Raw genomic sequence first — 27,746 nt, forward strand, 5'->3', positions numbered from 1 at the left:
TTGAGGTGCACCACTGCTGACCGCTGCCCTATACTGCAGCAGTCCTTCATTGGTATAGGGACTGACGTACAGTCTGCTAATCACTAACACACAACCTGCTTGGTCCACAAAAGTTCTTATAAGGACTGGTAACTTGGTCTAGGGTGCTACAGTACATATGGTTGAGTGCGGTACAGTCTGCTGTTCTGTAAGGACCGCTATCGGTCCACAATAGATAGGGTTGAGGTGCACCACTGCTGACCGCTGCCCTATACTGCAGCAGTCCTTCAGCGGTATAGGGACTAAGAGTTTTGTCACAGGGTGATTTAAAAAATGACAGGCAGAGGAAGAGGCAGGCCCTTCCGCAGGGGTGGTAGGGGTAGGGCAGGAGCAACAGCCTTGAGCCAAAGTGGGAAGTTGCAGAAGGTGCGTTCAATTACTTTAAAGGACGCACCAGACTTGGTTGAGTGGCTCACTCAGCCTTACTCTTCTGCACCCTCCTCATCCTCTCGATCTGCACCCTCTTCTTCACTCTCTGCTATGTGCACCCCCAAAGACACTACCACCAACAACACCACCACCACATACCTTCCGCTTGAGTCACAGGAATTATTTTCCGATCCATATCAAGAGGACATTTCTGATGCGCAGCCACTCTTGGTATTGGATCAGGAAGAGGAGGTAGCAACAACCGCTACTCAGCAGTCTGACGACAGTACCCAGATCAGCCCAAGGAGGAGGTTGGTCCCCGGTGTTGCTGCCTACTCCGAGATCTCTACTTATAGGGGTGGGGAAGGTGACGTTGATGATGACGTGTCTAGTGATGTCACGTGGGTGCCCACAAGAGAGGAAGAGGAGGGGAGTTCAGAGAGAGATAAGGACCAGCAGATAGGGAGGAGAAGCAGGAATAACTTACATTGCACAGGAGGGACAAAGCAGACTGCAAATGTATCAGGAGCGAGTCATCGACCATGTACGGTCACATCTGGCGCTCCCAGGACACTGGCACATGGCTCCGCAGTGTGGGCTTTTTTTAACGTGTCCGCTGCTGACAATAGCGTTGCCATCTGCAATCTTTGCAGTCAACGCATTAGTCGCGGTAAGCCCAAAACTCACCTAGGGACGACCGCCTTAAGAAGGCACATGAGCAGCCATCACTGAGCCCAGTGGGAGCAACGGAACACACAAAGCCACACTGCAGGCTCTCACCGTCCAGCCTCGTCTTCTACTTCTCCTTCTCCTCTCTCCTCACAATTGTCCTCCACTCCACCTTCCATCACGCCAAGCTCACGTTTTTCTGCAAAAAGGCAGGCTTCCGTGGGCCTAATGTTCGAGCGTAAAAGAATGATGACGCCGGATAACCCTCTTGCCCAACGGTTGACGGCTGGCTTGTCAGAACTGATAGCCCGCCAACTACTGCCATATAAACTGGTGGACTCGGAGGCCTTTCGCAAATTTGTGGCCATTGGAACACCACAATGGAAGGTCCCAGGAAGGAAGTATTTCTCAGAGAAGGGCATCCCAGAGCTATATGGCCATGTTCAGCGGCAAGTGAATGTATCTCTGGCACACAGTGTCGGTGCCAAGATACATCTGACCACAGACACGTGGTCTAGCAAACACGGGCAGGGAAGGTATATCACTTTTACTGCCCACTGGGTGAACCTTCTGATGGCCGTCAAGCATGTAACCCGTGGCACCCGTGTAGATTTGGTTTTACGGCCACGGATTGCATGCAGGCCTGACTCTTCTTCTCCTCCTCCTCCTACTCCATCCTCCTCCCTCTCCTCCTCAGCTGCCTCCTCCTTTTCCGCTGCTAGCGTCTCTTCCGCTGTACCGCCCAAGCTCCCCAGAACCTATTCCACATGCCAGGTGAGACGTTGCCATGCCGTGCTGTGTCTGTTGTGCCTGGAAGCCAAGAGCCACACTGGCCCGGCACTCCTTTCAGCTTTGCGTTCACAGGCAGATCAGTGGCTAACACCGCTCAATTTGACAGTTTGTAAAGTGGTGTGTGATAACGGTGCCAATCTGCTTAGCGCATTGAAACAGGGCAAAATCACGCACGTGCCATGCATGGCACACGTCTTAAACTTGGTCGTGCAGCGATTCCTTGTCAAATACCCTGGGGTCCAGGACATCTTGCGGCAGGCAAGGAAAATCTCGGCCCATTTCAGAAGATCTTACACGGCCATGGCTCGCCTTGCTGACATTCAGCGGCGACACCATCTGCCGGTCAGACGTCTTATTTGCGATTACCCGACGCGATGGAACTCAACCTTCTATATGCTTGATAGGCTGCTCCAGCAGAAACGTGCAGTTAAGGTCTACCTGTATGAACTCTGCGAAAGAAACGGTTCTGGGGAGCTGGGGTTTTTTTCACCGCGCCAGTGGCTGCTCATGCGCGACGCATGCAGACTTCTGCGGCCATTTGAGGAGATCACCAAACTGGTCAGTCGCAGCCATGTCGCCATCAGTGACATGGTACCTTATGCCTTCTTTATGGAGCGTGCATTGCATCGTGTCATTGATCAGGCTGTGGAGGAGCAGGAGCGGGAAGATGAGGAAGTCGCAATGCTGGATGAATTCCCAGGGGGGGCTACTCTATCTGAGACAAGTCAACAACAGGAGTCTGAAGAGGAGTCAGAGGAGGATGGTGCCGGGGCGGATGAGGAGGAGCAAGAAGAGCGTGCTTTAAACCTTTCTGGGATCCCTGTTGTGCGTGGATGGGGAGAGGAGAATGAAGAGGACGACATTATCCTGGATGATGAGCAGGAGCCAGGCCACCACACCGCTTCCACTTTAGGGCAAATGGGGGCCTTCATGCTCCAGTGTTTTAATAGGGACCCCGTATAAAAAAGCATAAGGGTCAAGGACCAGTACTGGGTGGCAACGTACTTAGACCCCCGATACAAACACAAAATGGCGGAAATGTTACCGCCGTCGCAGAGGGCTGTCAGAATGCAGCACTTCCAGGCCTTGCTTCGAGAAATGCTGCATTCTGCTTTTGCGTGCGCTGGCAGAGGAGCAATTCTCACTCCCAGAGAAGGATTTGCGGGTACCAATCCAACAGCGCCTGCAAGAAGAGGCCGGTTTGAAGATGTGTTGGTGACTTCGGATATGAGGTCATTCTTTCAGCTGACCCATCGACAGGTGTCATCCGGATCCAGCATCAGGGAACGCCTAGACTGTCAGGTGTCCGACTACATTGGGTTAACGGCTGATGTGGACGCTCTGAGGAGTGATGAACCCCTGGACTACTGGGTGGGCAGGCTTGACCTCTGGCCAGAGCTTGCCCAATTTGCAATCGAACTGTTGGCTTGCCCCTCATCCAGTGTCCTGTCCGAAAGGACGTTCAGTGCAGCAGGGGGGATCGTGACCGATAAGCGTACTCACCTAGCTCACGACAGTGTTAACTACCTCACATTTCTAAAAATGAATGAGGCATGGATCTCGGAGGAATTCAACACATGTGACCAGTAGACCATGTATATGTCTATAAACTATTTTTTTAATCAAGCACACAGACCTTCTTTCTTCATTTGGCTCACTTCCTTGTCCCAAAAAAGCACACCGTACTATATGCCCCTACCCTCCTCTTTGAAGAGGTTGAGCGGTGTCATATTTCTACTGGGGCTGCTTATGATATCCCTGTGCTGTGCTGACTTCCTCCTGGGGGTTCTTATTATGAGGGGATCACACCATCCCTGTGCTGTGCTGAGTTTCTCCTGGGCCTGCTTACTATGAGGGGATCACACCATCCCTGTGCTGTGCTGACTTCCTCCTGGGGGTTCTTATTATGAGGGGATCACACCATCCCTGTGCTGTGCTGACTTCCTCCTGGGGGTTCTTATTATGAGGGGATCACACCATCCCTGTGCTGTGCTGAGTTTCTCCTGGGCCTGCTTACTATGAGGGGATCACACCATCCCTGTGCTGTGCCGACTTCCTCCTGGGAGTTCTTATTATGAGGGGATCACACCATCCCTGTGCTGTGCTGAGTTTCTCCTGGGCCTGCTTACTATGAGGGGATCACACCATCCCTGTGCTGTGCTGACTTCCTCCTGGGGGTTCTTATTATGAGGGGATCACACCATCCCTGTGCTGTGCTGAGTTTCTCCTGGGCCTGCTTATTATGAGGGGATCACACCATCCCTGTGCTGTGCTGACTTCCTCCTGGGGGTTCTTATTATGAGGGGATCACACCATCCCTGTGCTGTGCTGAGTTTCTCCTGGGCCTGCTTACTATGAGGGGATCACACCATCCCTGTGCTGTGCTGACTTCCTCCTGGGGGTTCTTATTATGAGGGGATCACACCATCCCTGTGCTGTGCTGAGTTTCTCCTGGGCCTGCTTACTATGAGGGGATCACACCATCCCTGTGCTGTGCTGAGTTTCTCCTGGGCCTGCTTACTATGAGGGGATCACACCATCCCTGTGCTGTGCTGACTTCCTCCTGGGGCTGCTTACGGTGCTGCTGTCAGTGCTGTATATCACGGTGCTGGTGTGAGTGCTTAATGTCACGGTGCTGCTGTCAGTGCTGTATTTCACGGTACTGATGTCAGTGCTTAATGTCACGCTTCTGATGTCAGTACTCTCTATCACGGTGCTGCTGTCAGTGTTGTATATCACTGTGCTGATGTCAGTGCTGTATGTCACGCTTCTGATGTCAGTGCCCTCTATCACGGTGCTGCTGTCAGTGCTGTATATCACTGTGCTGATGTCAGTGCTGTATATCACGCTTCTGATGTCAGTGCCCTCTATCACGGTGCTGCTGTCAATGCTGTATGTCACGGTGCTGGTGTTAATGCTTAATGTCACGCTTCTGATGTCAGTACTCTCTATCACGGTGCTGCTGTCAGTGCTGTATATCACTGTGCTGATGTCAGTGCTGTATGTCACGCTTCTGATGTCAGTGCCCTCTATCACGGTGCTGCTGTCAGTGCTGTATATCACGGTGCTGATGTCAGTGCTTAATGTCACGCTTCTGATGTCAGTACTCTCTATCACGGTGTTGCTGTCAATGCTGTATGTCACGGTGCTGGTGTTAATGCTTTATGTCACGCTTCTGATGTCAGTACTCTCTATCACGGTGCTGCTGTCAGTGCTGTATATCACTGTGCTGATGTCAGTGCTGTATGTCACGCTTCTGATGTCAGTGCTCTCTATCACGGTGCTGCTGTCAGTGCTGTATATCATGGTGCTGATGTCAGTGCTGTATGTCACGCTGCTGATGTCAGTGCTCTCTATCACGGTGCTGCTGTCAGTGCTGTATATCACGGTGCTGATGTCAGTGCTGTATGTCACGCTTCTGATGTCAGTGCCCTCTATCACGGTGCTGCTGTCAGTGCTGTATATCACGGTGCTGATGTCAGTGCTTAATGTCACGCTTCTGATGTCAGTACTCTCTATCACGGTGTTGCTGTCAATGCTGTATGTCACGGTGCTGGTGTTAATGCTTTATGTCACGCTGCTGATGTCAGTGCCCTCTATCACGGTGCTGTTGTCAGATGCCTCTATCACGGTGCATGTGTCATTGCTGTATGTCACGCTGCTGGTGATCATCTCCTGCACCCTCTTCTTTGCCTACCCTGGTCCCTGACCTTCCCTCTCCTCCATTGCCTTCATGCACTCCACAGTCCTGAATTGTCAGAACAATTTCCCATATAAAAAAAGAATGCTTGTAGTTATCGATCCCAAATTCACCTCATACATGTATTATGCCATTGGCCATGGGGTGGGACTATGTTTTCCCTGCTAATAATTACCTCGTGGCTGCAAATTCGACCAAAAGTTTTGAAATGTTCGCCTCCTATTGAAGTCAATGGGGCCCGTCGTGAACGGTCGGCCTCGTTCGCGGTCCGCGTTCGCGAAACGTCCCTTCTGAGGGTCGGGCCATCACTATTCACCACAATACACTGAACACTTCCCACCATACAGCAGCTGTTCTTGCACAAGGACTTTAATGACACTTTATGCTACTATCACTCATCCCTCTACTTATCTACCCTATCTAAATTAAATGTTATTTTAATAATAAATGTATGTATTACTGTGATATCTATATTTAGACAAAGGAAGCCCTACTTCAAATTTTGAAGGACACCAAAGAACATGATCAATTTAATTTTATACTATTTGACAATAATATTGATGTGTGGAAACCTTATTTGGTGAAAGCAACACCAGAAAACCTGAAAGAAGCCAAGGACTTTGTCAGAACAATTACAGATGGGTATGGTATGTAAACACAACAAATAAATATAATCCTAAACACTGGCTGTAAAACAACTCTGAAATTAAAAACAATCTTCTCCTACACCATCCCAATTCACAATTTTTTGCCAACTGATAAATGTGGTCAGGGCCATCTTTAGGGCAGGGCAAAAGGGGCAGCTTCCCTGGGCCCCATCATTGTTGGGGGAACCAAAGCAGCTGCCTTATACTTGCCAACTATCCAAGTTTAAATTCCTTGTCTCTTGAAGTTTTAGTCCCAAGCTGTCTCCAGATATCTTTGTGTGAAGTTCTGTTACTAATGCTGCCCAGCTCTGCCCTATTGCCGTGTACAGATGACTCACCTACAGACCCTGTGATTACATGCAAATAGCCTGCATTTATATATAAAATAGCAGCGGCATTAATATGTAAATAGCCACGGATTGGCGGCATTGATTTGTAAATAGGGGTGGTATTCCTATATATATCATGCCCCCCTGAGGTCACATCCACCATCACTTCTGCTGAATGCTGTCCACTGGGGAGGTAAAATGCTTGAAAGTCCTGCTTACAACTGTAGTCATTAAGCCCAACATCAGCCTGTTCTGCAAATGTAAGCAAATTGGAGGTGGAAACATTTTTCAAAATAGCATGGTGCCACAGTGATGTGAATTTTGGTGGATGTGAATACGCACATCTCAGCAGATACGCTGTGTATCTGAAGAGAGAAGATCTGGACAGTTGCACTCCAATAAAAACGCCCTTATTGTGAAAAATATCAAAAGTTCATGACAATAGCAGGGTATAGGCAAAAATAGCTGATGCGTTTCACGCTCTCAACAGTGCTTAATCATAGCGAATGACATCACTGTGTATCTGCTAAAGGGCAGTGTGTTTCTGTGGTGTCAGGAAAGTGATTTTGCATGCGTTCCAGACACAGAAAAATGTGAACATAGGCTAAATGTCTGTTACATTAGTGGTCAGTGTAAATCCCTCCTTACATTGGGGGTTACTATGAATGCTCCTATTGCACTGGTGGTGAGTGTAAATCCCCATTACATTGGTGGCCGGTGTAGAAACTCCTCTTTATATTGGTAATCGGTAAAAAAAGCCCCTTTCAAATTGGTGGTGAGCGTAAATACCCCCCTTACATTAGTGGCCAATGTAGAAATCGCCCTTTATTGGTTGTTAATGTAAAAATCCCCATTACATTGGTTGTCAGTGTAAATTCTTCATTACACTGGTGATTAGTGTACATTTCCCTTTACATTAGTGGTAATTTCAGAATTGCTCTTATACTGTCAGGTCACCGCGAGGTGACAGATGAACACCGTAGGGATCAGGAGTGCAACGCAAGGTTGTGGACCCTACGGCTGACTGCTGCAGACGGGAGACAGGTCCCACCGGGGTTAGAGCGTAAGATTCCCTGTCGCGCGGAGTCTAAGAGCCAGCAGGTGTTCACCAGAGCCTCGAGTGGTGAGGATGGACTTGGCTGCAACTGGCTCCAGGTCGCGACCCTCAGGGTCCCCCAGCTTACACCCACAGTAGGCAACAGGAGGATAGGGATGGTGAGGGACAAAGCCAAGGTTGGGACCACAAGGAGACAGAAATAGTCAGGGACACGCCAAAAGGTCAGGATCACAGGCAAACAGGGATAGTCAAGACACGCCAAAGTCGGTATTGGAACAACAGAAGAGCACACAGCAGGTAACAGGAAGCCATACACACAAAGGAATACACAATGGTTGATCAGCACTGATGGCCTGCAGTGCACAGGTTAATATAGGACTCCCTGATGGGGCCTGGGGTGGAGCCATGCTTAGAGGAGAGGTTATAAAAACCACCAGGTGGAAGTGGCTGGCCTCTTAGTCTGAACACATGAGGGGAGGTAAGCAAACACAGAAAGATCACTGCATAACCATGACATATACTAGTGGTCAGGTAAACCCCCTTCACATTGATGGTCAGTGTAAATCCCCCCTAACATTGGTGGTCGGTGTAGAAGTGTCACCTTACATTGGTGGTCAGTACAAATCTCCTTGACAATGGTTGTCGGTGTAAATTGACAACCATTGTTACATGGGGGTCATTGTATTCTCCCCCTTACACTGGTGGTTGGTGTAAATGCTCCTATTACATTGGTGACAGTGTAGAAATCCCTCTTTATATTGGTAGGTGGCATAAAATCCCCTGCTACATGTTGGTCAGTGCAAATTCTCGCTCACATTGGTGGTCAGTGCAAATCCCTCCTCCAATGGTGGTCAGTGTAAATCCCTCCTCTCATTGGTGGTTAGTGTAAATTCCCCATTACATTGGTGGTCAGTGTAGAATTCCCTACTATATACTCACCAAAGATTTCCAGGTTTGCTCTACATTATTCCAAATTTGCCACAGTGTACTGCCTCCTAAATAATCCCCCCCACCACTGCCACTGATCCCATCAACTCCACAGCATTGCCGCTGATCACACCCTCCTCCTCTAGTATTGCCACTGATTCCAGGAGTCCTAGGATCCCTAGGAGTTTTCTGCCTATTGATGGGTCCCTTTATCTCCCCAGTCCATGATGTGCAGGCTGTGAGGAGATAATGTGCTGTAACCTTTAGCAACCAATCAGTGAGCCATAATGTTTGCTGTAACCTCTAGCAGCCAGTCAGTGAGCTGTAATGATACACTGTAACCTCTGGCAACCAATCACATTTGCTGGCTGACTGATTTTGAGTCTATTTGCAAAGGATGCCCTCTCTCCATTGACCTCCAGCACCTAGTACATGATAGCTATTTATTGTATGTTTCAAAGCAGAAGGAAAGTGAAATTACATGGAAGGTGGGGGGCTCAAGAAAATGTTTGCCCAGGGTCCAATCAATATTAAAGATGGCCCTGAATGTGGTACTGGTATGGGGCAAGCATGTGGTGCCTGTCCAGCCAACTGCTAGATCCATGGTGCTGTGTCATACAAGGCAGAGAGCTTGTGTCACTCTGTGCAAGTTCCCACTTTAAAGTCAGGACTTACAAAAAGATTTCAGGAGGTTCTGGCAGCAGATCAGGTGACCCAGGAAAGATAACAAAGATTCAGCACCTGTGAGTGGCCTCACAGAGTGGGATCAATGGGTATGAAACTTAGAACAAAGTTTGTACCATCATCCAAAATTTAACGGGATAAAGGTTTGAGAGCCTGGTCCCCACACAAGGCTCACCAGAAGCAAGAAAGCAAATTTCGGTATTTTCATTTTTCAGTATATTATTTTGCAAATTTTTTATTTCGGTACGATATAGAAAAATGTGCCAATAGAATATAGACAGAAATAAAAATTTACAAAAAATATATTAGAACAAAATACAGACAATAGAATTAAAACACAGGTGACTTGGTCATACATAGTACTTCTACTAGTTCCGCGGGATGAACCGCTTCCTCAGGAAATACATCTGTAAGTAGGTATAATCAGTGACAGAATAGTCAAAAATACATAGGGTTTTTTTAATTAAATAATACAATTGGTTTATAAAAGGGGAAAGGGTAATGAAACTATAAATATAAGGCTGCTTACTCAAGTCCCGGTGTAAACAGCGCACGGGGCATGTCCAGTGGACCCTCCCACGGCATCTGGGGGAATTTAAAGATCAGAGGCTGAAGTCTGAATGGTATGAAGTACATGAGGTAAAAATGCCAGTGCTAGAGGGTACCAAGAAAAGGAATGTGCTCAGTGATGTGATGGGGAGTGATGGGAGAAATAGTGGTGGGGTAAAGGTGGGGTAGTGACAAAAAGGGGGTGATGGTGGGGGGACAGCAATTTGTGCAATCCGTGACCAAAATATAGAAACCAGAGCACACTTAAAATTTGCACAAACCCAAAGAGGGAAGCAAAAAACATACATAATGCTGTAAAAAGTAGAGATCAAAAAGTGGACAATGAAAAAGTTGTAACATGGGATAGGGAGAAAAAAGAGAAAAAAGGTGTAGACGCAGAGCAAAATCAAGAAAAAAAGTCAAGAAAGAAAAGGGACAAGACAGATAAAAGATATGGGGAGAAAAAGGGGGGGGATAAAGAAGAAGGGACAGTGAAAATGGAGGAGAGAAAAGGAGTGGGGGAAGGAAAGGAGGGATGGTGGTGTTTAGGAAAAAGAAGAGGGAAAGAAAAGGAAAAATAGAAGGGGAAAAAGGAGAAAGAAAGGGGGGGCAGGGAGGGGCAGGGGATTCGGGGAAAGAAAACAAGGGGGAGGAGAAAAGAGAAAATGAGGGAAAAAATTGAAGAAGAAAAAGAAAGTATGGGAAAAGAGGGGAGAGGAAAGGAACTAAAAGACAAATTATGTAGATCAGAGGTGTGTGAGAACAACACCCTGAAAGGGAAAGAAGGGGAAAAGGGCTGGGACATGGGAATGAAACATAGGGTAATGAGGTGTAACAACACGGGGGCAAAAGTAACCAAGTGAAGTAATATTTACCTAGTTGGCAGAGTACCGAAGTATAAGGACTCGGAGGGAAGTGTCCCACTGGTAGCAAGATATATACCAAGTATATATCAGTAGTGATGATGAAGGAGATGAAGGGGATAATAAACAATGCACCTTCTCAAGAGTGCATTGCTGACAGATGCAGGTAGATACATTGGCCATTACCCTGGCTATATTACCCCCCATTAATTTGGACATGCTACCTTTCCTTACAATGCACTCTTGAGACAGGTATCAATGAGTAGCAGAATGGAAATTTTCACCCAATTTTCTTATCGTGTATTCCTGCCATAAGTGCCATGTGAATTAATGACTTGTATAGCGCTACCTACCTATGTTTTTTGCCACCAGTGTCCATCTGCGGCATAGCACAGTCCTTACCCCATAGAGTCCCAACGTGCTTACAAACACATACAATTTTTTTTTAGACAGGATCTAATTAACCCACCAGCATTTCTTTGGAGTGTGGGAGGAAACCAGGGTACCTGGAGGAAACTCATGCAGGCACAGGGAGAACATGCAAGCCCCAGACAGATGGTGTTGTGTTTAGGATTTAAACCAGTCACCCTATTGCTGCTAGGGGAAAGTGCTAACCACTACACCACTACGCTGCCCCATATGCCAGAGCCAAGAATCAGTCAGGTGTCAAAAAACCAAAAGTATTAGGTTTCAGAGTCGGGAGTAGGAGGCATCAAAGCCATGTTTCAGGGTCAGATATCAAAGCTAAGAGTAGGAGTTAGGTGTCAGCACCACCAATAGGAATCAAATGTAAAAAATTAAGAGGTAGAGCCAGCTTTTACAGTCAGGTATCAGGCCCTTACAAACCACTTTGACCTACAGGTAAGCCTAGATTAAGGCTTACCTGTAGGTCCAAGAAATATCTCCTAAACCTATACGGTTTAGGAGATATTTACCTGAAGACAGCCACCGCTGTCTACGGCGCATACGCCGTAGACAGCGGCGCGCAGGCGCACTGGGTAAGCCACAGATCGCGGCGATATGCGAGTGTCGGCTTCCGTGCACATGAGTGACGAATCACAGCGCCGGAACAGAGAGACCCACCAAGAAGATGGACGCTCGGAACTACAGTGGACAGCGGTGACTTCGCTGGCTCCTGTGTCAGGTAGGGAATGAAAGAGGAAGTAAACCCATTAGGGTTTACTTCCTCTTTAATAGCCAGGTACCAGGGTCAGGAGTCAGAGCCAAATTTCAAAGTCAAGAGGTAGAGTCAGGTGTCATACCCAGAAATATAAGTCAAGTATCAAAGTTAGGGGGTCAATGCCAAAAGTAAGAGTCAGGTGTCAGAGCCAGACTCAGGTGTCTAACTCTTGAGTCAGAGTCACGATACATAAGTCAAGTTAGGTATTCAGTGTGTGAAAAATACTTGCTCAGCAACAAAGTGTACCCTCAGTAGCCTTGTAGGTTCCTCTTTGCTAACTTTGAATTCCTTGTTGGGTATACAGTGTGTGTGTATATATATATGTGTGTGTATCACTTTTAAAAAAAATTTTTGCAGCCACAAATATCAATGATCCTGTGCTAAGGGCAGTGGAATTATTGGATAAAGCACGTGAACTAAACCAAATCCCAGAAAGAAGTGTCTCTTTAATAGTCTTGCTTACTGATGGTGAAGCAAATATTGGTAAGTCATATATTTTGTAAAACATTTTTCTGGAGGGTTATCTATCACTTAAAGGCAGGTTAAATGTACCTGTACCAAAAGGCCTAGAAAATCATTTAAGAACCAAGGTAGATTGTGTTACAAAATGCTATAAAATGTTAAAGTGTAACTAAAGTTTTTTTTTAATTACGTTTTGGATAGAGTAGAGAGGGATTAGAACACCTGACAGTTTTTATTGCTGTCTGTGCTCTTCATCCTCTCTATTTGCCATGTTTACCATTATCATTGAAAGTGAAAGTAAGAGAAATTACCCAAGGTTTGGGTTGTCCCCAGAAAAGTAATAGAGGGAAATCTTCCAATGGGTACATTAGTTCTGGTAACCAGGGGGTCCCCAAGAAATTCCCCTAATTTAAAGGGATTTCCTCTCACTTCCTGTTTGACTATCGGACAGGAAGTGAAGAGAAATCTCCCCAATGGGACACAGATGGTGAAAAAAAAATCTGACAGTTATAACCCTCCCTTGCTCTATCCAAAATGAAAAAATAAAGTTTTGCCTATAGTTCTACTATTGTGCTACTATATACTATTGCTACTACTATATAGTGCTACTTTAGATAAAGAAACCAGACCTTGTCACTGTGGATGGCATGCCTCGTGGACCCCCCCCCCCCCAACACAGCTTGAACAGACGATAGTGATTAGTGACTATCTCACTGCAGCTTTATTACTGATGCAGGAGTCTGACTATAATCCTCAATTTATTTGTACTGCGAGACCCCTCGTTTGAGACTGCAAGCTTTGTGTCTATACCTATTTAAGCTTCCATTGGATGGACCAGGTTGTTTAATTTTCCCCCGCTGGGCCAAAAATACTCCAGGCGTGCAGGTTGATTTAAAACCTCCATATACGCCATCCACTGAAAAGGCCATTTTTTTCTCTTGCTGTAATATTACTATTGTTTGTTTTGATTACGGTGCCATTCACCTCATTTAGAATATAAATCCTGCTATATAATTACCCCCGATGAAAGGATTTTGAACCTGAAACGTGTTGGGTAACGCTAGGACTTATCCTGAATGTTGGACACCGGAAAGTACTATCAGACATTGGAGTTAAACTATTTTGTATATGTACCATCATATTTCATTTATAAGATATAATTTTGTGTGTAATTGTGCAATCGTCAGTGTTTGTTTTTATTAATAAACATGTGAAGATGATTTTTTAGCATAGTCTTTCTGTCTTTTTTGTTTAATAAATCAATTTTTTAACCAATTAGTGTTTTTGACAATTTAAAGTCCCACTTTTTTCGGAGGGAAACAAACTACCTTTTCATAGTTCTACTTTAATACTGTTAATATATATAGAAATTCATTTAAATTTTGAGTCATCATATTTACCTTTTAGAAGAAATCTGTTTTGAGAAAGTATACAGATCGTGCGATCAATCCAGAAAACAGTGGTCAGGGCTAGGTGTGGCCAGCTGCTGACTGGCAAACTACCGGCTAGTTATTCAGCAGTGGCAATGATGATAGCCACACCCCCTGCAACATCTTCTCATCCCACTGTAGTACAAGCATGCACAGCATACATGAAGGTAACAACCAGTGATACAACCACCTGCCAACACCCCCCGTCGGTCAGTCAGTCAGGGCCCAGCACTTACCCTATCTCACATGAAGCACTCTGGGTCAGCGGCTTCTCACCAAGCTGCAGGCTGCTGCTATCTCGTGTTCCCCAGCATCTCCTCCTTCCTCCTCCTGGTGATCGGATCTCCTTTCGGCAAAGCGGGTGATGGGTCTCATGACCTGCTTCTGATTGGCTGGAAGGAGAATCAGTGTGACAATAGCAAATATTGACAACTGGGTGGGCTTTTGGTAGCAAGGCTCTGTTTGATGCCAAAAAATGTCATGTGCTGAAAACCCCCCCATTGGAATACATGTGTCCAGTGCCCTGCATGTAGATCAGGGGGCCAGATGGGGGGGCAACACCTGTGCGACCCTAAAGGACGGGCCACCACTGGATGCAACACTGTTTTTATTTATTCTATCCCACGAAGTTGCATTAGGTAGATTTCACAGGCAGGATCAACAGTTATTTGTGAGACTTTGCAGGAGGACTAAGAGAAAACTGTAAATGAAAATGCAGTTGCAAATAAAGTATATGTTAACCATTTATGTTAACCATGTTGTAAGCTTAAAACAGTAAGCCACTGATTTGCAATGCAGACCTTGTATTTTATTGGAAGGTTCACTTTAAAGCTGAACTCCAAGCCAATTGATAGATACACAGATAAAATACATGCAAGCTGACTTACCTGCTAAATGATTTGCATTTTAGTCTATCCTGAAATGTATACAGTTCTACCACATAGTACAGCAGCATCACTGCAAACTGACTATTTTAAACTGAAAATGTTTTTTTAGGTGATTTTGGCTGTGTTCTGTCCCACCTATTTGTATTTCTTTCTGTTGTTGTATTGAACTGTATCAGGTTGCTATTGTTTTGCTTTTACAGCTGGTTTACTATGTGATTTGGTGTTTGTTTTTGTCCTCTCCTTCTGTTTAGTACTAATTAGCTTAGTTCTTGAGAATTGAGAATTGAGAATCTGTGGCAAGACATGAAAATTGCTGTTCACAGACCTTCTCCATCCAATCTGACAGAGCTTGAGCTATTTTGCAAACAAGAATAGGCAAAAATTTCACTCTCCTGATGTGCAAAGCTGGTAGAGACTGTTAGCTGTAACTGCAGCGAAAGGTGGTTCTACAAAGTATTGACTCAGGGAGGCTGAATACAAATGAACCCCACACTTTTCACATATTTATTTGCAAAAAAATTGGAAAACTATTTATTATTTTCTTTCCACATCACAATTATGTGTCACTTTGTGTTGGTCTATCGCATACAATCCCAATAAAATCCCAATAAAATCCATTTACATTTTTGGTTGTAACATGACAAAATGTGGAAAAGTTCAATGGGTATGAATATTGTTTCAAGGCACTGTAATTGTTAACTACAACATTAGTGAGTTCTCCAGGCTACACCACTGGCTTGCACAGTATTTGCTGAAACTTCTGGCTTGCCAGTGTGCTGTCAGAAGAGCTACAAAAAAACTATGATATAACCAATCCCAAGTGACGGAAAGTTCCTGTCTTGGGTAGCCCCAAAAAGAAAAGTTACACAGTTGTTTCAGTTGTTAGTTTTTTTATATTTATTTATACTATTATTATTTTTCTTATTTTCTTTTCTTATTATTTAGTTTTAATGCTGTGATTGGGAAACACACATCTGAAATTCCTCTTCATTAACAGCATATTGTTCCTCATCCCAGGCACTCAGCAGCCAAGGTTTCTTTTTTAACTATTCGACGCCTGCACTATAGCTGAAAGACAGCTATAGTGTGGGCTTAAAATGCCGGGAGGGCATACATGGACAACCTCCCGTTCTCACTCTGACTGCGCGCGAGTCCTTGGGGACTCAGCTGATCACTAATCGAGGTATCACTGCCCATCTTTACTACTAATCAGTGCCCACCAGTGCCACCTATCAGTGCTACAAATCAGTGCCCATCACTGCCTCATCATCAGTGCCACTTATCAGTACTGCCTACCAGTGCCACCTATCAGTGCCACCTCTCCATGCTGCCTATTAGTGCCCATCACTGCCACCCATTAGAGCAGCCTCAGCAGTGCCGCCTTATCAGTGCCCATCAGTGCCACTTATCAGTGCCTACCTCATCAGTGCCCATCAGTGAAGGAGAACAATTGTAGTTTTTAATATATTTATTGAAAAGAATGGCATTGTACAAAGAAAAAGTAAACAAAATAACTATGCTTAAAGACTGTGACCTAAATATCCTTAGGTTAACAAAGTTTTATATTTCCATATTCCCACTTGTGTTTTCACCAGCTAAGAAACTAAAAATTGTGTGGGTGTAACATGCCAAGATATCAAATTTGTGTATATATATATATATATATATATATATATATATATATATATATATATATATATATATAAGTAAAGGGGAAAAAAACAAATGGACAAAGAAAAAAAGAGAGAAAAAACAAAACAAAAAAGCGCGTAGATGTAGCATCCAGCAGACAGGATCCCAACAGTCACAGGAAAGATAACAGCTGAGGAGATTCCAGAAACTTCATCCATGGTGCCAAGACTTCCATAAAGTTACAATCATTGTTGTTTGCTATAAATACTAGCTCTTCCATCCACATTACGTGGTTTGTCTCTACTACCCATTCCCGTACTGTTGGTGTTATTTGGGATTTCCAGTGTCTTGAAATTAAGGCTCTTCCTGTCATCAGGAAATATCTAAATATTCCCATTTTAATTGATTTAATTGAATTAGAGAAAGAAGCGCTGCCTCAGGAGTCTCCTGGCTTTTGATTTGCCACATCTTGAGCATAGGTCAGACATACAGTGAGGACGGAAAGTATTCAGACCCCCTTACATTTTTCACTCTCTGTTATATTGCAGCCATTTTCTAAAATCATTTAAGTTCATTTGTTTCCTCATTAATGTACACACAGCACCCCATATTGACAGAAAAATACAGAATTGTTGACATTTTTGCAGATTTATTAAAAAAGAAAAACTGAAATATCACATGGTCCTAAGTATTCAGACCCTCTGCTGTGACACTCATATATTTAACTCAAGCGCTGCCCATTTCTTCTGATCATCCTTGAGATGATTCTACACCTTAATTTGAATCCAGCTGTGCTTGATTATACTGATTAGACTTGATTAGGAAAGCCACACACCTGTCTATATAAGACCTTACAGCTCACAGTGCATGTCAGAGCAAATGAGAATCATGATGTCAAAGGAATGCCTGAAGAGCTCAGAGACAGAATTGTGGAAAGGCACAGATCTGGCCATGGTTACAAAAAAATTCTGCTGCAGTTAAGGTTCCTTTTTTTTTTTATTTTATTTTTTTTTTTTGCCTACCACTCAGTAAGATTTGTTATTTATGGATTCTCATCAGAATTAACTGTCTGATTTTTATCCAGAGTTCTTAACATCCTTGTGGCAAAAGTTTTGTTTTCTTTTCCCGATCTCTTTTTTTTTTTTTTTTTATAAGCTTCATTCAGTTTAATATTTACCATCAAAAAAAAGAAAAAAACATACATATATAGGGAAAAGGAGAAAAAGAAAAAAAAGAACCCACAATAAGATTGACATCTGCTTGGTTATCATTGCCATCCCATTCTTACTTCCTTATTTATTTATTTAACTCCTTTTTATGTTAGATTTTTCCACACCCGCCCTTCCCTCTTCTCCCCATCTGTTGACCTTTCCCATACCACTACTCTTTATTCCATTAATGCTTGGGTATAATGCTTCGTCTTTTTGAATATTCTCCACTTTTCCCACGTTCTACGGTATTTTATCATTTTATTTTCCTCCATATTTCTTAGGTATTCCATATTGTTGATATATTCTATTCTTTGGATCCAATCTCTGATCAGGGGTTGTTTCACCTGTAACCAATTTTTTGGTATTAGAGCTTTTGCGGCATTGAGTAAAACGGGTATTAATACGTTTTGTATACTTCTTTTGTAGTGCTTACACGTTTTTACCTCTACCCCTAAAAATAAACATTCCCCTGGGGTTAAAGGTATTTTTTGCCCTATTATTTTCTCTATATATTCTGTAATTTTACTCCAATATTGGTTTATTACTGGGCATTCCCACCAGAAGTGGAATATCGTTCCCGGTTTCCCACATTCTCTCCAGCATAACTCGGAGTTGGATGGTTCCATTCTATGTAATTTATCTGGTGTTAAATGCCATCTCATTAGGCATTTATAATTTACTTCCATTGATCTTATGTCAGATACAGAGTAATATACTGAGTTAATCATTTGGGTCTCATCGACTTCATACCCCAAGTCCCTCTCCCATTTAGCTATACATGGGATATGTCCTTGGCCTTCTAATTCCGATAAACAGTCATATATCTGTGAGACACAATGTTTAACTGCTTTTTTCTTTGAACATAATTTTTCCATTGCTGTTAACCTTTTTTCATTTCTTATTGGTTTTGGGATGGAATTAATGAAGTGCTGAATCTGGAGGTATTCCCAGTCCTTCAATATTTGCCAATTGTGCTTCGTCATTAAATCTTGTTTTGACATTAACTTCCCATCCCTTATGATGTCTTTTAATTGTAGATCCCTCATTTTATTCCCTAGTGATGTGTCGTGACCTGGTATAAAAAAACTCGTTCCCTCCAGAGGGATTAATGGTGAATTATATTGCCATTTGTTTTTGCGCTGTGTTGTGTCCCATTTTTTTTGTGCCGTTAAAGTGATTTCGTGCGTCCTACTACTAATTGTCCTAAATTTTGGTGGAATCCATATGTTTTTTTTTAATTGTTACCCGGTCAATATCTCCTCCATTTTTGCCCATTTTTTTTTTCGTGTTTTGATTTGTCCATTCAACCAATCTAGTGAAAATAATTGCTAAATAATATCTGTGAATGTCTGGTAGTGCCATTCCTCCCCTGTTTTTTTTCCTAGTTAATAAATTAAATTTTATCCTGGGTTTTTTATTTTGCCAAATAAATTTTGAAAATAGTGTTCTTAATATGTTAAAAAAACCTATTGGAATATTTATCCGAAGCATTTGCATTTTGTATATGATTTTTGGTAATACCACCATCTTCAGCACATTCATTCTTCCCATCCAAGATATTTTTCCTTTATTCATCTTCATTAATAACGCTTTGACTTCGTTTATCAACAGGATATAATTAGCTTGATATAACCCCCGAATTGTTTTTGTTATTTTGATCCCTAAATATGTTATTTCTTTTTTTTTCCCATGTGAAGGGGAATTTATGCCGTATCTTTTCTTCCTCCTGCGGATCTAATCCAATATTCAGAATAACTGTTTTAATTGGGTTTATTTTGAAATTGGAAAGGACCCCGTAATCTCTGATCTCCTTCATCATACCTGATAGAGATGTTTGGGGGTTGGTCAAGTATAGTAGTATGTCGTCCGCGTATGCCGCCACTTTATGTTCTTCCCCTCCCATTCTTATTCCTTCTATGACTGGGTTGTTACGAATTTTTGCTAATAAGGGTTCCAGAGCTAGCACGTATAGCAATGGCGAGAGGGGGCATCCCTGTCTTGTACCATTCTGCATATTGAACGCGGACGACATACTCCCATTTACCCCCACTTTGGCTGATGGATATGTATATAGATTGTTTACCAATTTTAGCATTTTTGGGCCAAATCCTATTGACTGTAATGTTTCCATTATAAAACTCCAATCGACTCGGTCAAACGCTTTTTCTGCGTCGATCGAGACCAAGATCATTGGAGGATTGGATTCCTTATCCATCCCCATTAATAACAGCGTTCGCAAACTGTTATCTCGGCCCTCCCTTCCTGGTACGAATCCTGCTTGGTCATTGTTGATCAATTCTGGGAGTAGATTTTTTATCCTCGTTGCCAACACTTTTGCATACCATTAAATATCTGTATTCAAAAGTGCTATTGGACGGTAATTAGAACAACTAAAGGATCTTTACCCGGTTTTGGAATTAGTATGATATTAGCTAGGAGTGATTCTTTCCTCGGGAGCTCCTCCTCTGCCAGTTTGTTCCAGAGTTTACATAACTGTGGGACCAACAGCTGTTTGAATTTTTTATAATACCTGATGGTGAAACCATCTGGTCCTGGGCTTTTCCCGTTGGGCATGTCCTTTATTGCATACTCAATTTCCTCTGGAGTGATTGGGGCCTCTAGGCTATTAGACATTTCGGGGGTTATCTTTGGAAGATCTACTTCCCTCAGGTATTCTTGTATTTTAATTTTCCTGGTCTCCTTCTGACTTTCAGTCTCCTTGTGCCTGATTGAGTATAGGGCGCTATAATATGTTTTAAACACGTTAGCTATTTCTGATGTTGTGTATTTTATTTCACCATTCACGTTTTTGATTTTTTCTATATAATTAATAGCTTTTTTATCCCTTACTATTCTGGCCAATTATTTCCCAGGTTTATTACCCCACATGTATCTTTCTTTAGCTACGTGTTTATAGGTTTTTCTTGCTTCTTGTTCCAATCTATTGTTTAGTTGCATACGTTTATGTATTATTTCATTGTATATGTTTTTATCGAGTTGACTCTTATGTTTTTGTTCTAATAAATGAAGTTCTTTTTTTAAGTCGTTTAACTTCTTTTCACTCTCTTTTTTTACCCAGGATCCTATGGATATTAATTTCCCCCTGACTAAGGCTTTGTGGGCCTCCCAGAGTGTAGCCCTTGGAATCTCCTCTGAGTCATTGGCTAGAAAATATTGTTCAATTTCATATTTAATAGTATTTTCTGTTTCCACATCTTCCAGGAGGGACTCATTTAGTCTCCATAATCCTTTACTATATTCTCTTCCTAGATCTTTTAGTTTTATTATTACAGGAGCGTGATCCGAGAGGGTTATAGATCCTATTTTAACTTCCAATATTTTTTCTAGTAGTTCGTGGTCTACAAATATTTAGTCCAATCTAACATACATATCATGTACTGTGGAATAGTATGTGTAATCCTTTTTCCTTAACCACTTCCCGACAAGCGCACGACGATGTACGTCGACAGAATGGCACGGGCAGGCATATTGGCGTACATGTACGTCCAATATTCGTTGCCGCCGTGCCATCGGGACTCCTGAAGGACTCCAAGATGGTGAGAAATAAGATTCTCTGGTCTGATGAGACCAAGATAGAACTTTTTGGCCTTAATTCTAAGTGGTATGTGTGAGAGAAAACCAGGCACTGCTCATCACCCATCCAATACAGTCCCAACAGTGAAGCATGGTGGTAGCAGCATCATGCTGTGGGGGTGTTTTTCAGCTGCAGGGACAGAACGACTGGTTGCAATCTAGGGAGAGATGAATGCGGCCAAGTACAGGGATATCCTGGGCGAAAACTTTCTCCAGAGTGCTAAGGACCTCAGACTGGGCCAAAGGTTTATCTTCCAACAAGACAATGACCCTAAGCACACAGCTAAAATAACGAAGGAGTGGCTTCACAACAACTCCATGACTGTTCTGGTCCAGCCAGAGCCCTGACTTAAACCCAATTGAACATCTCTGGAGAGACCTAAAAATGGCTGTCCACCTACGTTTACCATCCAACCTGACAGAACTAGAGAGGATCTGCAAGGAAGAATGGCAGAGGATCCCCCAATCCAGGTGTGAAAAACTTGTTGCATCTTTCCCAAAAAGACTCATGGCTGTATTAGATCAAAAGGGTGCTTCTACTAAATACTGAGCAAAGGGTCTGAATACTTGGGACCATGTGATATTTCAGTTTTTCTTTTTTAAGAAATCTGCAAAAACGTCAACAATTTTGTGTTTTTCGGTCAATATGGGGTGCTGTGTATACATTAATGAGGGAAAAAATGAACTTAAATGATTTTAGCAAATGGCTGCAATATAACAAAGAGTGAAAAATTTAAGGAAGTCTGAATACTTTCCGTCCCCACTGTAGCTGGATTCATTTTATTTAGTAAGACCGGGCAGCGATACCATAATCTTTTTTTTTTTTTTTTTATCTTTTTATTGGTTTTATAACAAACATACAAACATACAACAGTGGATGTGCCTTCACAGCCTCATCCACAACCGGGCCCCGAGGCCCACAGTTACCTAACAACAAATGCTAACGTACTAACAACAACCCAATTCCCCCCCACCCCCCCCCCCTCCTCCCCGTCACATCTCGACCGTTTCACGGATTCTAATTTTACTTAAAGTCCTGTAAATGTGGGAATATCACACGGATCTATCACATTGTTTTATGGACTACACCGTTGAGTTCTAGACCAATAGGATCTCGTCTAATGTGCGACCACAACATCTGGTCTCAGGTTAGTACCTTATCCCACAGTACTGCTGGAATGCAACCATGAATGCCATATTTTGTCAAATTTCCGCAAACACCCCCTACTTTCATATGTGGCTTTATAATAAGGTAGCATTGCATTCACCAAGCCCTTCCATGCTGAGAGGCTCGGAGCCTCTGCTTTTTTCCATGTCAATAAAATGGCTTTCTTAGCGTAAAAAAACAAAATAGTAAGCATTGTTCGCATGGCCCTCGTAGGAACCACTTCGTCCACCAGGCCCAGGAGACACACTTTTATAGTTAACGGTATTGGGACCGATATTAGTTCTGACACACACGACAACTGCGGTCCAGAATCTCTGCACTAGCGGGCAATGCCAGAAAATGTGATCAGTGTCAGCAGGCGAATGAGAACACCTCCAACACTCCGCCGAGACTGATGGGAAAATCCTATTCAATCTGGCAGGTGTATAGTAGCTTCTATGAAGAAATTTGAATTGTATTAACCTATCCTGTGCCGATACCAAGCAGCTAAACGGCTGGGCCCAGATTTCGTCCCAATCCTCACCCTGCACCTCCGGAACTTCAAGTACCCACCGTTCCCTACACCTGGCGATTGCTTTGGGAGTCGTCTTGAACAGCTCTTTATATGATACCGAGAGGGTTTTCGTCAGATCACCACTAGCCAACAATGTTTCAAAGGCCGAGGGCATGGACTCTACTCTCCGCTCTTGAAATTGTACCTGGAAAGCATGTCGAATCTGCAGAAATCTAAACAGGTAGAAATTAGGAAGATCATGTCTCGCTTGGAGCTGGGGGAAAGACAGCAGCTCCCCATAGGAAGTTATGTCTTTCAATGTCTTGATTCCTCTACTTGCCCAGAGCATGGGGTCCGGCATATTATAAAAATGAGAAAGGGTTGGGTTCATCCAAATGGGAGTGGAGGGCGACACCCCCCTATAGCTGGGGCATGCCACCCTCACCACCATCTCCCAAGCCTTAATGGTAGCTTTCATGGTCAGCGTCAGTGGGAGTTCTGATTTAAGGCCCCTAAATAGAGCAAAACGTAAACTATCATAGGACCCCAGGTGAGCCGCCTCCAAAACCGTGGCCGCGTCACCATCGTCAGCCGTCAACCATCTGCGGGCGAAAACCATTTGCCCAGCCAAATAGTATTTTTTGCCAATCCGGCAATGCCAGACCTCCCTGATCCCCAGGTTCCTGCAGCACCCTGAGTCCTATCCTAGGTGGCCTAGGGGTCCACAGAAACGTTGAGACAACACTATCAAGCTTCTGAAAAAAAGATTTAGGGATCCATACTGGTGCCTGTCTCAAAAAGTACAGCATCACCGGGAGAAATTTCATTTTCAACAAACTAATCCTGCCCACAAGAGACAACGGCAGCTTGGACCAGGTTAGCACTTTCCGCTTCAGGAGTGTGATTAAGGGAAGAATATTAAGAGGGATATAATCTTGAACGTTTGCCGTTATCTGGACCCCAAGATACCTCATCGAGGAGACCCACTGAAGGGGCAGGGCAGGATCAGCCTTTGCTCGAGCCCCAGGATCCAGCGGCAGAATGGAGGACTTACCCCAGTTCACCCGCAGACCCGAGAAGGCTGCAAAGCGATCAATAATCTCCAAGGCATTTTGCAGGGGCCTCCCGGGGTCGTCCAAGAACAACAACATGTCATCAGCATATAACGCCAAAGTCTCATCAATTGAACCAACCCGGATGGGACTCAGGTCCTTGGCAGACCTAAGTGCCACCGCCAGCGGCTCCAGCGCAAGTGAAAACAAAAATGGAGATAGCGGGCAACCTTGTCGAGTCCCCCTACCCACGTCAAAGAAATCCGAGGTGGACGTCCCCAGTCGAACCGCCGCTCTCGGCCGCCTGTATAACAGGGCCACCCACTTCCGATACTGTGGTCCAAACCCCATGACCTCCAACACCTTAAACATATATTGCCAGTCCACAGAGTCAAAGGCCTTCTCAAAATCGATAGAGACCACAACTCTGTGACTGTCGGACTGCGGTCGAATTTGCAAGTGTGTGAAAAGTCTTCTCAAATTAGTATCTGTCGACTTCCCCGGCATGAAGCCCGTCTGGTCTATATTTACAAGAGTAGGTAAAACCTTCGCTAGCCTAGTGGCCAAAATTTTAGTAAGGATTTTCAGGTCCATATTAAGTAGGGCTATAGGCCGGTAAGAGGCGCATTCCGTCGGGTCCTTGCCCGGTTTCAAAAGCAAAACCATATAAGCCTCCAACATAGAGTCAGGCAGGGTGTCCTGCTCCAGACAGTATGCCAGGAGCAGATCCAATCTAGGGGATATTATCTCCACATTCGCCTTGTAAAAGTCAGCAGGGAGGCCATCAGGCCTCGGAGCCTTGTTTGGAGGAAAAAAAAAAATTGCCTGCTCAATTTCCCTCTTAGTAATCCGGGCGTCTAACAATTGGACGTCAGTATCAGAGAGCCTGGGCAGAGGCAGGGCGCTCAAAAGGGAGTCCAGAGCCGATGGGTCATAGGGGGGTATAGGTGAATATAGATTAGAGTAGTATTGAACGAAAGTGTGCATTATGCGTCCAGGTTCGTCAATTAGGTTCCCCCCCGTGTCTTTAATAACAGGGATGCATGTCAGCGGACGGCAGTCCGCCACCAGCATGGCCAAAAGCTTGCCATTCTTATCCCCTTCAGCAAAGTTGGTCTGTGCCCTCTTGACCAGGTCCGCACGAGCCTGACCCGTAATATGGATGGACAACGTGCGTCTCGCCTCCAGCAAGGTCGCATACGAGGCCCCCGTAGGGGAATCAGCATGCGCCCGCGCACTCTCCCTTTCCTTCAGTTGCAGTAGCTCAATGTCCTCTCTATCCTGAGTTTTAACTGTCTTAATGGCTGAAATATACTCCCCACGGGTCACAGCCTTAAAGGCATCCCATTCAGTCCGGCGGTCAGCCGAGCCGTCATTAACAGTCCAGTAGGTCTGCATGGCTTCTGTCAGTCGGGCCAAAACATGCTCATTCTGTATCCATCCCGGCTGAAGCCTCCACCCCCCCTGCCCCCTTCCCGTCGGGAATGTGAGTGTCACTGCAAGAGGGTTATGGTCAGTCAGGCCACCCGCCAGGTAAGTGACATCTCCCACGTAGGGCAGGACGGCGTTGTTCCCAAACGCCATATCAATTCTAGCAGAGGACCTATGCGTTATCGAGACATGGGAGTAACCCCTCTCCAACGGGTGCTTCCACCTCCAAAGCTCCGTGAGGCCCGCCACCGACCCCCATCCATTTAAGTCCGAGGACCCCCCTCTATTCGGGTTGGAGGTGTCCAAGGCCGCGTCTAATACGGCGTTGAAATCCCCCAACAGAACCAGGGGCAGATGGGTGTAGGGCGCAAGCCTAACCAACAGGTCAACCAACACTTTAACCTGAAACGGGGGGGGCACATATACATTAACTAGCACTATACGTTTATAACAGATATCCACAACTACCGCCACATATCGGCCTCCCGGATCGGAGATCACCTGGTGGACCGAGCAAGGCACGGACCGACTGATCAAAATGGAAACGCCCCTGGCAAAAGTGGAGTAAGTGGCGTGGAAGGCCTTTTGGATCCACTGCTTACGGAGCGCCAGGACCCTGCTGCCATCCATGTGAGTCTCCTGCAGGAAAACAACATGTGGCTGGGACTGTCTAAGATACCGAAAGACAGAGGCTCGTTTAAGTTGATGATTTAGACCTCTGACATTCCAAGAGATAATTCTCACATCATCCACCATTCCTACATACATAATCACATCCTGTACCTCGTTGGGGAAGTGGAGTCCCCCACCCCTCCCTACCGGGGACCCCACCCCCCCAAGGCATATTATCTATAACAAGCAATGAGACTGTAATTAAGATCATGTAAAAACCAGAACCCCACAAATAATGCAGCTCACCCGCACAGCGAGTAAGGAGCTCAGGAAGTAGGAAAAAAAACATTCTACAGTTTCCCCCATGTCGAGATGGGACTTTAACCAAACCCCCCCTTGCCTCTATACCACCAAGTACCCCAACAGAACCGGTATATGGCTTAATCCCTAAACTGAGAAACATAAAAAAGTCTATGTTTATGGCAGGTTCCTGCCGCAGCGATCCAATGTCCGGCTGTTGCTTGGTCTTGTCCTTCAGCACCTCCACACGCTCCCAACAAAAAGTAGGAAAGAAAAGCTAAATAGCAGGAGTTGAGAAGTAAAGCAGCCAAGGTGCAAACAACGTAGGCACCCATGTATAATACCCTGCAGAGGGTGCGCCCAAAGTCCGCGTCCCACAGAGAGTGCCCAGGGGAGAGGTAACCAGGAGAAAAGAAAAAAAAAGAGAAAAAATAAGTAAAAAAGCAAAAAATGAGAGATAGGATAAAATGGAAATGGGCAAACCCGATGGCCCTAGGCTCCGCAGTCCTGCCTCCCGGGTGCAAGCATGAGTCCTCCCCCACCCCCAATAACCGAGGGGTCAGAACAAGAGAGTGGCCAGGGGGTCAAAGAGCATACACCCCCCCCCCGTGCAAAACAGGAGATACCGAGGGCACACCTCATCAAGGCAGTCACTGGCAATGTCAATGCGGGGGCAAACAAGCAGGAGGGAAAACGCAGAACATCCCCCCCCCCACAATCAAAATTCGTAAGGCCAGAGCCTTCACCCGAGAGGGAGGATATTAGATCAGGATTTCCCTGAGACAGGGCACGTAGCAGGGTCGACACATCCGGGCATCCGCCGCTGAAAACTGTCTTCACCAGGAACTTCAAAGGTTTGTATCCATCCATTCGCAGGCCTCTTCAGGGTGTTCAAAAAACTTTACCACCCCCTTGTATTGAACTCTCAGTTTGCTCGGGTACAGCATGCTATACTTTACTTCCTTGTCGCGTAGTCTGCGCCTGACCTCCGTGAAGGATCGCCTCTTCTGCTGTGTAGCCGCAGGGAAGTCCGGGAACAACATAACTTTTGCATTGTCATGGCGGAGCTCTGGCAGTTTCCGGGCCTGAGTTAGGATCATGTCCCTGTCCCTAAAGTTCAGGAAGCGCACTAGGAAGGGACGGGGGAACGCTCCAGGGGGCCTGTGACCAGCTGGGACCCTATGCGCCCTTTCAACTACATAGGTGAGGGGCATGTCCGGCATGGAAAGCAGTTGCTTAAAAAAACTTTCAGCAAACTGTGCGGCCTTGTCACCTTCAGCTCCCTCAGGTAGCCCCACCACTCTAATGTTATTTCTCCTCTGCCGGTCTTCAGCATCAATGGCTCTGTGTTGAAGGGCCCTTACCTGGTCCCTGAGCTCAGCAAGTTGTGTGCCATGGTCCCGAGATGCGTCCTCCACCGTCGACACCCGGGATTCCATGGTAGTCAGGCGACCGCGGATCTTGTCTAGATCATGGCGGATCAGGTTGCATTCCGACGAGAGGTGGTCTATCTGCCCCACAAGCTCCGCTCTGCTGGCGCTGATAGCCTCCAGGATCGGCCGTGTAATGGCTTCTGTATCCACAGCTGGCAGCAGCCCGGGAGATCCACCATCCTCACCCCTCTCTGGAGCCTGCGCCATCCCAGGATGTGTCACCAGCGCGCTCTGCG

The 27,746-nt window shown here is 45.0% G+C and overlaps 1 protein-coding gene across 4 annotated transcripts in view; it reads left to right on the top strand.

The window, feature by feature from the left end:
- The window catches only part of LOC143927811 (inter-alpha-trypsin inhibitor heavy chain H3-like), a 227,823-nt gene that overhangs the window by 94,785 nt on the left and 105,292 nt on the right, over positions 1–27,746 (top strand). For 3 of the 4 annotated variants that reach the window (XM_077452193.1, XM_077452195.1, XM_077452194.1), the window contains 2 exons: positions 6,048–6,216; positions 12,163–12,288. In XM_077452193.1, the coding sequence (XP_077308319.1) occupies positions 6,048–6,216; positions 12,163–12,288 (295 nt within the window). The remainder of the gene's footprint in view (positions 1–6,047; positions 6,217–12,162; positions 12,289–27,746) is intronic. The other variant, XM_077452196.1, reaches the window with a different exon arrangement.

The sequence above is a fragment of the Lithobates pipiens genome, unplaced genomic scaffold (assembly GCF_037356315.1).
Source record: "Lithobates pipiens isolate NorthernLeopardFrog02 unplaced genomic scaffold, aLitPip1_a1.2 Scaffold_23, whole genome shotgun sequence".
NCBI lineage: Eukaryota > Metazoa > Chordata > Amphibia > Anura > Ranidae > Lithobates > Lithobates pipiens.